At 40.9% G+C, this 14,299-nt stretch overlaps 1 protein-coding gene across 1 annotated transcript in view; it reads left to right on the plus strand.

Moving 5' to 3' along the window:
• DOCK4 (dedicator of cytokinesis 4) overlaps positions 1–14,299 on the plus strand; it is a 477,650-nt gene that overhangs the window by 395,246 nt on the left and 68,105 nt on the right. The window contains 1 exon segment of the mRNA XM_010382455.2: positions 14,132–14,280. Coding sequence (XP_010380757.1) covers positions 14,132–14,280 — 149 coding nt within the window.

Below are 14,299 nucleotides of genomic sequence, written 5' to 3' on the forward strand. Positions count from 1 at the left end.
TCATTCCCCTGTTTCCCCAGCCCCTGGTACTAACATTCTACTTTCTGTCCCCTTCTATGAATTTAACTACTGTAGGTACTTCACATAAGTGGAATCATACAGAATTTATCTTTTTGTAACTGGCTTATTTTGCTTAACAGATTGTCCTCAAGATTCATTCATGTTGTAATGTATCGAAATTTTCCTTTTTAAGGCCGAATAATATTCTATTGTATGCATATACCACATTTGCTTTATTCATTCATTCCTCAGTGGACATTTGGGTTGCTTCTGCCTTTTGTCTATTGTGAATAGTGCTGCTATGAACATGGCATATAAAATATCTCTGAGATCTGACTTTCAGTTCTTTTGGGTATATAGCCAGAAGTGGAATTGCTGGATAATATGGTAATTCTATTGTTAATTTTTTGAGGAACTGTTCTCCACAGCTGCTGTAACATTTTACATTCTCACCAACAGAGCACACACATTCTAGTTTCTCCATTTTCTCTCCAGAGTTTGTTATTTCCTGGTTTTTTGACAGTAGTCATCCTCATGGGTATGAGGCGGTATCTCATTTGCAGTTTTGGTAAAATAATGTATTTTTGAAGCATCAAAGCCAACTAGTGATAAGTAAACACCTTTTCTTAAATATGGTATTCCTCAGCGTTTTCATTTTCTAAGTTGAAGGACTAAAAAATGTTCTATCAAGAGCCGTGGTGGAGGAAGGCATATATTTTCCCCCAAAACTTTACCCATCTCTACCCCTACTTGCAAGAATAGAGAAAAAGGTTAGTCTTTACTACTGTGTTCCAGCGTTGGCTTTTATCTTTCTTCAAGGTTAAGTTTTTCTTTCTATTTTTAGATGAACTAACATTCTTACTAAATATAAAGTGAGCTCTTTGTTCCACATTTGCAAACACAGCGTCTTGTAACTGCTGTAGAAAAAAAAATCAATACTTCCCTAGCAGGCTGTTCTGTGTACTTAAATATAAAACTCCAACAGCCCAAGTAGCAGGTGCCCTAAATACTTCAAAATAAGACCATGTGGCCGACAATTAGAGATAGAGAAAGTATACTAAATCTATGGTGTAAGAAGAAGTCATTTAAATGAAGTTTATTTTGCTGTTGCTGTACATAGCTCAAAATTGCTTTGCTGGTTCTGTAGGAATTAAATTTTCTGTGGTTGGAGAGCCTGTTCAGGTTTGCAGATTCCATGTTCCCAAAGTATGTTTTCAGCAAATAAGCTATTCTCATGCATTCCTGCACAGTGACTTAAATGTAGGTGTGGCTTCTCTGACCTTCTTACTGTCAGTGGAAAAATCAGGCTACAGAATATAGTAGATGGACTTTGTTTGAATTGTGATTGAAAGAAACCAGCTATACATGACATGTTTTAAGACCATCAGAGGAAATTTTAATATAGGCTGGGTTTTAAATTAATTCAAGGAATTATTATTTGTTTTTGTTAGGTGTGATAAAGGCATTCTGATTCTATATTTGTAAAATGTCCTATCTGTTAAAGATGCTTACTGATGTGTGTACAAGTAGACTGATACAATGTCTCAGGCCTGCTTTAAAGTACTCTAGAAAAAGAAATAGTTGAGGTATTAGGTAAAATGGGAAGGACAAGGGTCTTGATAATTATTGAAGCTAGGTGATGGATGTATGGAGTTTTATTTTTTTTAATTTTTTTTTTTTTTACTATTTTCTGTGATTTTGTGTGCATTTGAAATTTTTCATATTAAAAAAATTTAAAGAAGAAAATTTGTTTGTAAAATATCATAAGTGGAAGAGATTTTTTAAATGAGATTCAAAAGTACTCAAGCAAGTGCATGCTAATATGGTCTTCATTAGAGAGGCCAAGGGATGCCAGGCTCCGGAAAGACTGAAGACCAAGATAGTAACATAGAAGCTCTGAATCTCATCTCCAACTCAGGCATGGGAGAACTATTTGGGCTGGCAGGAAATTCAGTTTCATTTTGTATTCCCTCTCTCTTCCATCCTCCTTTTTTCACACACACCCAAAAGCTGTGCAAGGGTTTATTAGACAGAGTCAAGGCAGCAGAGAGAGCATAGCTGGGGCTCTGCTGGGGCGCAGCCTCTGTGACTGGACTTTGAGCCCCAGCAGCCATCTCCTGGAGCAGGGTTGTGGAACAAATGCAAGACCTGTTAATCTCAGAATTTGTGAGCCTTTGCCCTAACAGAAATTTTCTTCCCCCTTTTTTCTTTCCCCCAACTCAATTTCCAGAACATCTTGATAAGCTGTTTAGTGGGTTTAGGCTTTTTAAAATGACAGTAAGAGTGATTGAGTTCAGGTTGCATGGGTTTTCTACTCTGACAAAAATAACTGAGGGAAGGAATTGCAAATGCTAGCTGCTAGTTACTGGCTGGAATTGTATATGTTGATAGAATGAGGAAAAGATAGGGAGAGCTATGAATTTATATTTCAGTGAGTTTGTCAGTCTTGAAAGTATTTATTCTGGCTGGGCACTGTGGCTCACGCCTGTAATCCCAGCACTTTGGGAGGCCAAGGCGGGCAGATCACAAGGTCAGGAGATCAAGACCATCTTGGCTAACACGGTGAAACCCCACTACTAAAAATAAAAAAATAAAAAATAAAAATTAGCCAGGTGTGGTGGTGGGCGCCTGTAGTCCCAGCTACTGAGGAAGCTGAGGCAGGAGAATGGCATGAACCCAGGAGGCGGAGCTTGCAGTAAGCTGAGATTGTGCCACTACACTCCAGCCTGGGCAAAAGAGCGAGACTCCGTCTCAAAAAAAAAAAAGGATTCTATTGGGCAGTAAATATACAATTAGATTAATAAAAAAGTTTCTTTTGAGGTGTTCCTGCTCTGATGAAAACTAAGCAGTCCTTTGGGAAAGACAAAGGAATATCTAGGTCAAAAATAAAGGTAGGAATGCAAAAGGAGTTATGAGCCACATTTCTTCCTCACACATAATGGGTATGAATAAGTAATTTAGAGATAGTGATGATACGGCCCTGATGAATGGAAGAACACCACGGTTTTTGGTCTTGCACCGATTTAGATAAAAGGACACACACATGTGGAGTGGTTTTAAGGAGCGAAAAGTTTAATAGGCAAGAAAGAAGAAAACAGCTCCCTTGTACAGAGACAGAGGTAGGGGGGCTTGAAACAAAGACTGCGTGAGCAAAGGAAAAATGGTCAGTTATATCAGAGGCTGGAAGAGGCGATGTTTGATTTGCATGGGCCCAGGGGATTGGTTTGACCAGGTGTGTCATTCACATAGCCCGCAAAAAACCTGGCCCTCCCACCTTAGTCCTTTAATATGCAAATGTGGGTCGCCATGATGTTCTGAACACGTGGTGTTATCTGGAGGTGGCCATGACACTTGGCACAGGTGGTGACAAGGAGAAAGCAGGAATCGCTATATTGGCCATGTCAGATGGACCTAGTTTTTAATCGCTGGTATTCGCATGTTGGAGTTTGCCAGCCTGGCTCTTTAGCCGCCTTTTCTGTTAGAGAAGAAAAGTTTCGGGTGGTTGCTTTTTATTGCAGGAAAATTTTCACCGAGAACCTTTACCCCTTCTATCTGCCTAAAAGTTATCTCTTAATAACTCCTGTATTATTCCCCCTTTAAAGAGAAGTAAACCTAACTGCTCTTATGGGATGTTGGATGACGATTCTTTCTGGCTACTTCCTGTTGAAAAGGGGTGTCGTGTGGGGGAACAGGAATTGGGCCTTCTCCTGAGGTTGATTTAAGGGTTTTTGGAAGAATAGCATGTCTGTGTTTGGCTTTGTTTGCAGCACTGTCTGGAGTTTAGTTACCTTTAGGCAAAAAAAGATAAATTTTTAAAGAAGATTTAAAATACAGGGTTAGAATATGAGCATTAAGATTACCACCATTAGTGGGGGTCCTATAGACCATAACTGACAGTAGAGTTTGACACTTGTTTGTTACACCAATGGATTGCAGTACCGTTTTGCCTTTACTAGATGTGCTGTACATTACCAGAAACATTAATGTAAAAGGAACATTTTTCTTGAGGAAAAGCATGTGTTTCCCCCTTGACTTGCCATTAGAGAGTAATTTTAGGCTTAGGCTATTTTTGTACCTTGCAATATGATTGGGAGAGATATGTTATTGTGTGGCTAAAATAATTTTAGCATTAATTTGACAATTTCTTTTCTTTATTTTTAATAACTCCCACAGACTCTACAACATACTTAAACTTTCTGACTTGTTCTAAACATCTTTCCTTCAAATAACCGGTTGTGTTTTTTTTTAGGACAAGTATTTACCATAAAAATCTTTCCTTGTATAAAATCTTTTTTTAATAACCTTCTTAAGGTTATTAAAAAACCTAGCTTAAAGTGTATTGTATTATCAACCTTTAGTAAAAAGCCCTATTAAACTTAGTGATAGTAAAACTTTTATACTTACTTTTTATCCCTAACTATAACTTTTGCTATAAGCAAAACAACCTTGAGTAAATCTTTCCTGTAATTATTAATCCTGTTATAAGGATGATAATCAGGCAAAATATTACAGCAATTAGAATTTTTCAACCAGAATTCCACATTGTGGGTGACACAGTGTATAGTTTTAGTGCAAATAGTAGCAGGACGATAACAGTTCCCATAAGAGTGGCATAGTAAATAATTTCCATTTAAAATTATTTCTTTACTTGCCAAGATATAATCTCCTTCGTGGATTTATAAAGTTACAAATGCAATCCCATGTATAATTAAAATTTGCTTGCAAATATGAGTTTAAAAGAAGTTTTAATATTTGGTGGTGAACTTTGAGAGGAAAGGTTAGGTAGGAGTGGGATTAAGATGAATAGCCCTTACTTAGTTGCTTGTTTTTTTATGAGTTCTAGCTTAAGATTTTCTATTTCTTCACACTGATGTTTAGGACATTCTCTGGGCTGTCAGGGGTTGCTCCCTTAGCTTTTTAGGCTTTGACTTGAGTGTGATGTATCCAGAAGTTGATTTCTGTAACTTTTATTGCCGAAGGGATTGAAAGAAGAACAGCGTAGGGCCCTTTCCAGCTTGGCTTATGGAAGGAGAGAGAGATGAGAGTTTTTGCTAATACTAAATGTCCTGGGTTGAATAAAGATGGCTCTATTTTCTGGGGTTGGGCTTCTGCTAGTTGTGTCAATTTTTGTTGGAAGTAATAGAGAAGTTACATGCTGAACCAATTTAGAGGTTTTCTGCCTGAAAACAATATCTGAGCACATTAATAAGTTTTATCCTTTCCCAAGTGAAAAGATTGATGAAGGATTTTAAGAACTTTCCATTGGCTGGAGACTGGCAAATGGAGTTTGCCATTATTTGACCATAGCAATCTGAGGGCTGGAAAGTATGCCCTTGAGAAGTGGCCTATTTTATTTCTATAGGGAATACTGAAGTTTAATTTCTTTTATGGAGCCTTCCTAGATTAGAAGAGGTTTGAAGCATGTTGATGCCTTGCGGCTTCCTTGCCTTTGACCAAGCTGCCTGATTAGTCCATTTATTTCCTTTGGCTACTTCACTTGTTTCTTTTTGATGTCCCCTACAATGCGTTCTTGCTATTTCTTGTGGAAGAAAAACAGGATAATAACCTATTGATTTTCTGGTGATATTTTATAGGAGAGTCATTAGTGGTAAGAGGATATCTTTCCTTTCAAATGGCAACATGAGCATGGAAAATTAGGAAAGCATACTTGGAGTTAGTATAAATGTTAGCTACCCTTCCTTTGCTTAATTCAGGTGCTCTTGTAAGAACTATCAGCTTAGTGAATTGAGCACTGTGCCTGGGGAGAGACATTATTTAGAGTGACTACTGCTTATCCTCCCTTACGTATTTCTTGTTTTACTGGCTGTTAGCTAAGAGTTTTCCCTAGAGGACAGTAATTCTGCCACATTATGTGGGGTATAAACAGTTAAATTATTTCCTAGGGTTAACTTGGAGGCTTTTTTGACTATTATGACAATGGCTTGGAAGCATGTGTATGTAATAGGTCCTCCTAACTGCAACTAAGATTGAGAAAAATATTGGATTAGAGTTTTTCCTGAGATACCCCTTATGGTCTTGCTATGGGAAGAGGGGAGGCCTGGTTTAGAGAGGAGAAAAGAAAGAGACTGGCTTTAATGTTTAGAAGGAGGTTTACTTTCCTTGCTTTAATTATCAGAATTACTCAGAGCTCTCATGCTATAATGGCAGTTTGAGCCGCTGGAGCCAGGGCTTGAGCCCTAGGACCCGTCAGTCCTGCTGGACCATCTGTGAGACTGGTCCTGAACCCAGTGACCTCCACCTCTGGGGGCAGTTCTGTCTCCAGTGGTCTCCACCACAGGGCTGGATAGGGTTGAGATGGCTTTTTCTTGCTGCCTGGGCATTCCTTGCCCTGGCCTGCCACACTAATAGCAACTAGCAGATGCACTTCGGGGATCCTGGACTTAGCAAGCCTGCAAAGCTGCTGCTAGAGCCTTGTCCTTCTCCTGAGCTTTTTCTTTTTCCTTTCGGCCTCCTTCTGGTCCCTATTATGAAAGACCAAAGTAGCCACCGTTAGGAGGCTTTCTAAGGTGCTGTTTGGTCCCATAGCTTGCTTTTGTAGTTTCCTTTTAATATTGGGAGCTGCCTGTGTAATAAACTTGTTTTTTAGAATGAGCCATCCCTTGACTGAATTGGGGTTAAGGAGTTGTATTCTATTAGTGCCTTTCTCAGCCTTTTCATAAAGGCTACAGGATTCTTATCTGTCTTGTGGTCTATTATAGACAGTTTAGAGTAATTAAGAGGTTTGGCCCTGGTTTTGCACAGGCCTTCTAAAATGCATATTAAAAAGTACTTTCTTTTTTTCATTTATTTCCTGATTTGTTGGGATTTCAATCAGAAGTGTTTACTGGAACTGCTTCCCTCCCAATTGGGAATGGTGTTTCTACAATTTTTTTGCTTTCCTTATTTGTTTTCTTCCCTTTTGTGGTATTATGGGAAATATATTGCTCACCTCTGAAATTGAACTGCTTGCTTTTTAGCTACCATTAGGTTCCAGTTTAGGAGCAGTATAACATCCTTCCTTGTGAGGTGAAATACTTGAGTTAAATTTTGGAAAACTTCTGTATACCTATTAGGGTCTTTGGAAAATCAGCCTAAGTTTTCCTTTATTTGCCTAAGGCTCTGTAATGAGAAGGGAACTTAAAGGGGCCCCAAATAAGGGGGATTTTTAGATGGTTCCCCTGGAAGTTGCTTTTTTAATTTTGGAGAACTTTTTCCCTGGCCCTGCCTGATAAGATTGCTAAAAGAGCTGGGTTGCAAAGGTTTGGTAAAAATGCCATGTCCTCGTGCAAAAGAAAATGAGTTGCTTTTCTCTTTAAAGTTCTGAGGTTAAGGAAGTTCTGGTGTTTTAGAGTGCACTTCAGAGGGGTGTAAGCTGAAGATAATTTATTACCCATTTAGAAAAAGAAATAAGAATAAAAGCATTTTTTTAGTCTTCTTCCTTTCCGTATGACCCAGGGTGGAGGAGAAGACGGAGAATTCTCCGACTGTTTTCCCTTTCTGGTTTTTGGATCTTGGCACCATGTTAAATCTGTTGCCCATGGTTGAAGGCATGGTCCTGCAGGTCATGGAACTGGATGAACTAAGTGATAGATGGGACTAACCACGCTTACCCACGCAACCTTAGCTTGTCCACCTTGTGTGATTCCCCTTTGACTTCCTATATTTGTGATTTGGCTGGCCTTCTAAAAAATGGATCTTGGAGAGACTGTGTTGCCTTTGGGCAAGGCTTCTTTAACAGAGGACATGTGCTAGATTGCCTACTATTGTGGCCCATGCTAAAGCACTTACCTTTAAAAAAAATGGTTCCAGTTAACTTACGAACTTAAAATCCCCTACTAATTAAGTACCATTTTAATAGGAAACACTATAGGTGCCTTAAAAGAACGTAGAAACCAGGCCGGGTGCAGTGGCTCAAGCCTGTAATCCCAGCACTTTGGGAGGCCAAGATGGGCGGATCACGAGGTCAGGAGATCGAGACCATCCTGGCTAACACGGTGAAACCCCGTCTCTACTAAAAAATACAAAAAACTAGCCGGGCGTGGTGATGGGCACCTGTAGTCCCAGCAACTCGGGAGGCTGAGGCAGGAGAATGGCTTAAACCCAGGAGGCGGAGCTGCAGAGCTGAGATCCGGCCACAGCACTCCAGCCTGGGTGGCAGAGCGAGACTCCGTCTCAAAAAAAAAAAAAAAAAAAAGAACGTAGAAACCAAGTGGCCGTCTTTTTGCTGATGGAAAAATATTGAGACTAACATTTGGCTACAGAAGATATCTTACTCCCAACTGCTGAAGGAAGAACTTTCCTGTTCACAGAAGTAGCAGTAGAAAAATGTAAAAAGGAAAAGTTGCAAAGCTTCAGTGTACTGCAGAGAACTAGCAATGTGTCATGCATTAGTGAGAAACAATTAACTTACATTTGTTGAAACCTTGAGAGAGAGGAAAGAACTACATGACTTTGGTGATGTAAAGGGACTTTTAGATGGGCACAGGTCTGAGGGTTGTGTTTGGAGCTGTATTTCTGGCTAGATGCCCAAAGCACTTTGATCACTTTAACTCACACTGACACTCAACCCAAGGTAAAATCAGCCCGCCTCCTGTGATAGAGAGGCATTCTCTGATGGTGTAAGGTCACTGGGGAGCACCCATTCCCAAGAATGGGGGACATCCCAGATGCCCCAAGGTGCAGCTAAAGGAGGGGGTGAGCATCTTGCCAGTGGAGATCATGAGGACCTTGGTCCCCTAGGGCACTCAGCATACAGGCCAAAGGCAAGGATATCCAGTTCCTAGTGGAGGCGGATATCTGAGATAGCCTTGGGATTGCATCACAGACTGTGGTTGAGAAGTTGATGCAAAGCCCTCTAGGTATCTTCAAGATAGAAGGTTGTTCAGACCAGTGGTCTCTGTCAAGGGTACGTTTTCCAGGAGGATGGAAATTCCAACGGAATTCAGGCTTATGAAGGTCTTAGCACAGAGCTTCCCATCTCCTCCTTATCACCATATTGGTCTGCAGAGGGTAGGCAGGATCCTGTTCAGAGGGCCTTTGACAGAGAGTACTGGTGCTTACATTCTAACTAGTATAGCAGAACTCTGCTGATTACATGTGACAAAGTCAAAGATCAAAACACCAAATTAATGTTAAAGAAATACATTGTCTCTGGGAGCTAGGAAGCCCACAGGTGGATCTGGCTTCAGGCATGACCATTTTCAAGAGGACACACATCAGAGCTGGCTGTTTCCCAGCTCTCCTTTGTTCTGTGTGTGGACTTTAACCTCTGTGTACTCTCAGGCTTTCTCCACTCCGTGGGAAAATGGCTTCCATCAGCTTCGAGCCTATTTCCTCTTTTCAAAGTTCCTTTTAGAATGTCACACAGAGCCACAGATTGTTCCTGCTGGGTGATGTGCCTATCATGAACCAGTCCCTGGGGCCAGGGATGAAGCTGGGTTTTGTTTGTTTGTTTAAAGAAGTCCTTATATTTCCCAGCTGTACTTCATTCTGGGCTTCCATGATCCTCCTGCCTTAGCCTCCGAGTAACTACCAGGAGTGCCACTGAACCCAGCTGAAGCTGGCTTTTTGGCAAGGCCCAGGTTATATGCCTACTCTTGAGGCTGGGGCAGTAGAGTGAGGACTCCCCAACCCCATCCCAACCACATGGAATGATGGATTAATGTGGGACAAATGACACATGTGATTGCACTCTCCCATCAGAAAGAGAAAAAAAATCCCTCTTCATTTCCACGCCTTAAGTTCCTAATTGGCTTCCTTGCATTTACTCTCAGACAACTTTAAGAGGAGAAATTGGCAATCCTTGCCAGCTCACCTTGTCTCTCTCTCTTTTTACTTTGTAATTCATTGTAATCAGGTTTTCATTTGCATTACTATTCTGCCACATCTAAAGGCCTGTAGTGAGTCCCATCCCTAGGATAGTATTAAGAATTCATTGTAGAGCCAGCTAGCTGGGTGACTTTGGGCAAGTTGCCTAACTTCCCAGGATTTTAGCTGCCTTCTCTGTAAGTGGGAGGTTGATAGTTCCTACCAACTGGAGTTGTTGTAGGGAGCAAATGAAATTACACATGTAAAGCACCCAGAGCAGTGCCTGCCATAGGGAGTGCTTACAAGTACCAGATGTTATTAAGGAGTCACTGCATTTGACAACCTTGCCCCTCTTTGCTTCTGAAAGCCTTCTGTTCTCTATCATTTCCCATTGCCTCTTTCCCACTTCCCCTTCCCTAACCCGCACCATGTCCCTTCAGTCGGCTCCTCTCTTGTCCCAGCACATGTGTGCCCAGGCTGTCCTGTTCCAAAGTGTTCCTTTTGTATTTTGCCACAGGTTTCCCCCATGTGATTTCATTCACCTTGTTTACCACTGAGAGTTCTGAAATAGTACATCTCCAGCCCAGGCCTCTGTCCTGAGCCCCAGACCAGGCTCTTTGACAGCTGCTAGAGTATTCAGTGTTAGAAGTACCTCAAACATGCCCCAAACTGAAGTCGTGATCTTGCCTCCCATCTTAAGTTGGCTTCTGCTTCTATAAATTTGATATCATTTAACAGCAGTGTTTACTCTCACTCACGCTCTTGCCCCTTTTCTGTATTACTATGGCTGCTGCTTTTGAACCAATCTTTGTCATATTTATTTGGATAACCTACTTGGCCCTCCAGCATCTGTCTCCCTGCTACAGCCCATCTTCCACACTCTCCCAGTTATTTTCATACAAAATAAAGCTCTAATCGGCCACCACCACCCACAGCTGAACTACCCAACTTCCTCTTCCACTCAGCTTAGCTTACAAACCAAGCCACCCTCTTTGCCAACACTTCCCTCACCCAACCCTGACCCCTGCCACACTGAACTTCTGAGCGTGACACACCATGTCTGGCTAACTTTTTGTATTTTTTGTACAGATGAGGTTTCACCATGTTGCCCAGGCTGGTCTTGAACTCCTGGACTCAAGCAGTTCTCCTGCCTTGGCCTCCCAAAGTTCTGGGACTGCAGGTGTGAACCACTGTGCCCGACCCTTTGTTTTTTCTTGATACTAGATTTGTAGCTTAGCAATAGCCCAAATACCCATTGTGATTTAGCTATTTACAAGTATTTCTCCTAATACAGTGTTTAACATACACTAGACATTCTTATTTCTTGAGTCACTCAATGAATAATGACTGAATGAGTTGATAAAATGGAAATACAAGGCCGGGCGCAGTGGCTCAAGCCTGTAATCCCAGCACTTTGGGAGGCCGAGACGGGTGGATCACAAGGTCAGGAGATCGAGACCATCCTGGCTAACATGGTGAAACCCCGTCTCTACTAAAAAAATACAAAAAACTAGCCGGACGAGGTGGCGGGCACCTGTAGTCCCAGCTACTTGGGAGGCTGAGGCAGGAGAATGGCGTGAACCCGGGAGGCGGAGCTTGCAGTGAGCCAGGATCCGGCCACTACACTCCAGCCTGGGTGACAGAGCGAGACTCTGTCTCAAAAAAAAAAAAAAAAAAAAAAAAAAAAAAAATGGAAATACAGTAAACACATAAAATATAGAATAAGGTACATTTTTATGATCTTGACATTCCCCAAACTTACCAAACTGTCTATGAAATGAATAATTTGTTCCTTATCAAAACATGTACAAGAAAGAAGTAACCACTACTGCTTTGTCTCTTTTTGTGTTTATAGTAGTGTTTATAGTAATTTCAGTACTTAAAAATTCAAATCATTTCTTTGACTGCTATAATGCCTTGTTGAGGAAAGTTGATGTGTAGAGACAGAAGATACCATGACCTCTCTGGCTTACAGACTGTAGGGAAGTTTTTCTAAATTCTCTTCTCTTACATTGGTAGCATATGCAGTATTGCAACATGGCCCTTCAAATCTAAAATATTCAGTTATGTGCAGTAACAGGTACCCTTCTGTGTCATCGAGAGAGGGAAGAAAGTTTTATCATGATGGAAATGCTCATATTCTGAGGATATATTAGAGAGTGAATACTTGAGGGTAGAAATAATCAAACAACTCTTCTTGATGCTGGATATTTTAGCCTAAAGGAAAAAATAATACATGGGTTTAGCTTTGAAATGTTTCAACAGTTTCAGTGATTGTCCAGAAGTCATTGTGTGCCCACTTCCCTCATGTGTTCATCTATTGCCAGTGTTACTTTCTGTGCCAAGATATGAAAAACTTGCTATTGACTTAGTCATGTTCTTGCTAATGTCCCATAGCACTGAAAATAAGGTGATTATGCAAAGATGGGGGCCCACCTTCCAAAGACAGTGGAGGTTTCCCAAGGCACTTACAATCCCCAAAAACAGTGAATTCACAAACATCCACATGTTTTCCCAGCTTTCATCTCACTCATCATTTTAGCTCCTCCCCAGATTCTTTCATATTCACGTTACTTAAAAAACCCGTCTAAGCCAGGCGCAGTGGCTCACGCCTGTAAACCCAGCACTTTGGGAGGCCGAGGTGGGTGGATCACCTGAGGTCAGAAGTTCAAGACCAGCCTGGGCAATATGGTGAAACCCCATCTCTACTGAAAATACAAAAATTAGCTGGGCGTGGTGGTGCATGCCTGTAACCCTAGCTACTCAGAAGGCTGAGGCAGGAGAATCACTTGAGCCCAGAGGCGGAGGTTGCAGTGAGCCAAGATTGTGCCATTGCATACCAGCCTGGGTGACAGAGCAAGATTCCATCTCAACAACAACAACAACAACAACAACAACCCTCTAAAGTCATTTATAGTATACCTATGCACTGTGAATCTGCAGTGTCACTGGAAAATTACCCTCCTTCATGAAGTCAGCTATCTTTCTGCTCAGCCTCCCAACTTGTAAATTCTAAGTGGATGCTCTTATTAGCATGTGCTTTCAGCCATGATGCTGAAGGTTAGCTCTTGAACGTATTTTTCATAGCATGCGGTAGTCATATTATAGAACTAGAAACTTATGAGATTTAACAAAGATGATTAGCATAATGGACTTAACACTCACTAGCATAATAGACTTAACTTTCACCTGCTACATGAAACCATCTGTGTCCATACCATTCCCCACCTTCCTTTCCTCTGAATTATCAGTACCATACCTTTTAGCGCTTGGTAAAACACCATTGTGGGTTCATTATTGTTACATTTTAGTCTTTTCACAAAATGTGTATATTCTTTTGGGGGGACCACTATTTAGATTTTTATGTAAGTTGTGTATTTATTATGTTAAGAAAAAACACAAGGGGCCCAGCCCGGTGGCTCATTGCCTATAATCCCAGCACTTTGGGAGGCCAAGGCGGGTAGATGGCTTGAGCCCAGGAATTCAAGGCAACGTTGTGAGACCCCATCTCTATTTTTTAAAAAACAGGCCAGGCATGGTGGCTCACACCTGTAATCCTAGCACTTTGGGAGGCCAAGCTGGGCGGATCACCTGAGGTCAGGAATTTGAGACCAGCCTGGCCAACATAGTGAAACCCCATCTGTACTAAAATACAAAAATTAGCCATCCATGGTGGCGTGTGCCTATAATCCCAGCTACCCAGGAGGCTGAGACCAGATACTTGCTTCAACCTGGGAGGCAGAGGTAGCAGTGAGCTGAGTTTGTGTCACTGCACACCAGCCTGGGTGACAGAGCAAGACTCCATCTCAAAAAAAACACTCAAGAAGAATTATATCATACAGATAAGAACCACCTAACCACCTTTTTACATATACAAAAATCACCCATAATCTCACCATCCAGAGATAACTTCTGTGGTTAACATTAGGGATGTAATACTCTAGACTAAGATAGATAGATGTGTGTGTGTGTGTGTGTGTGTGTATTTTTTTATTAAAATTATTCCTATACATACTGTATTGCACTTGCTTTTTGCTTTTTCACTTAATTATATTGAAAAACTTCACCTATGTTATCTTTCTTCAGCCTTATTTTAAATGATCACATAAAAATTTTAATGTATGCCTATACAATAATGTACATAACCAATTCCTGATTATTTATATAATTTGTAATTGTATCTCATGGATTATTTTCTTGCTTGAGGAGACAACTATAATTGAATATATTTGTAGCAATAATGTTAAACAAATTTTATGATATTAATTTCTGAAATCATATTAAGATTGAATATATTGAAACTCAAATATTTTTCTCACTCTAGGAGAGCACAAGCTTCATTTTATCCCTGCCCTGATTGGCCCCTTCCTAGAAGTGACCTTGATACCCCAGCCAGATCTTCGGAATGTCATGATTCCAATTTTTCATGATATGATGGACTGGGAGCAGAGGCGGAGTGGCAACTTTAAACAGGTAGGCAGAAGTGCTCCTC

The sequence above is a fragment of the Rhinopithecus roxellana genome, chromosome 6, assembly GCF_007565055.1.
Source record: "Rhinopithecus roxellana isolate Shanxi Qingling chromosome 6, ASM756505v1, whole genome shotgun sequence".
Classification (NCBI taxonomy): Eukaryota; Metazoa; Chordata; class Mammalia; order Primates; family Cercopithecidae; genus Rhinopithecus; species Rhinopithecus roxellana.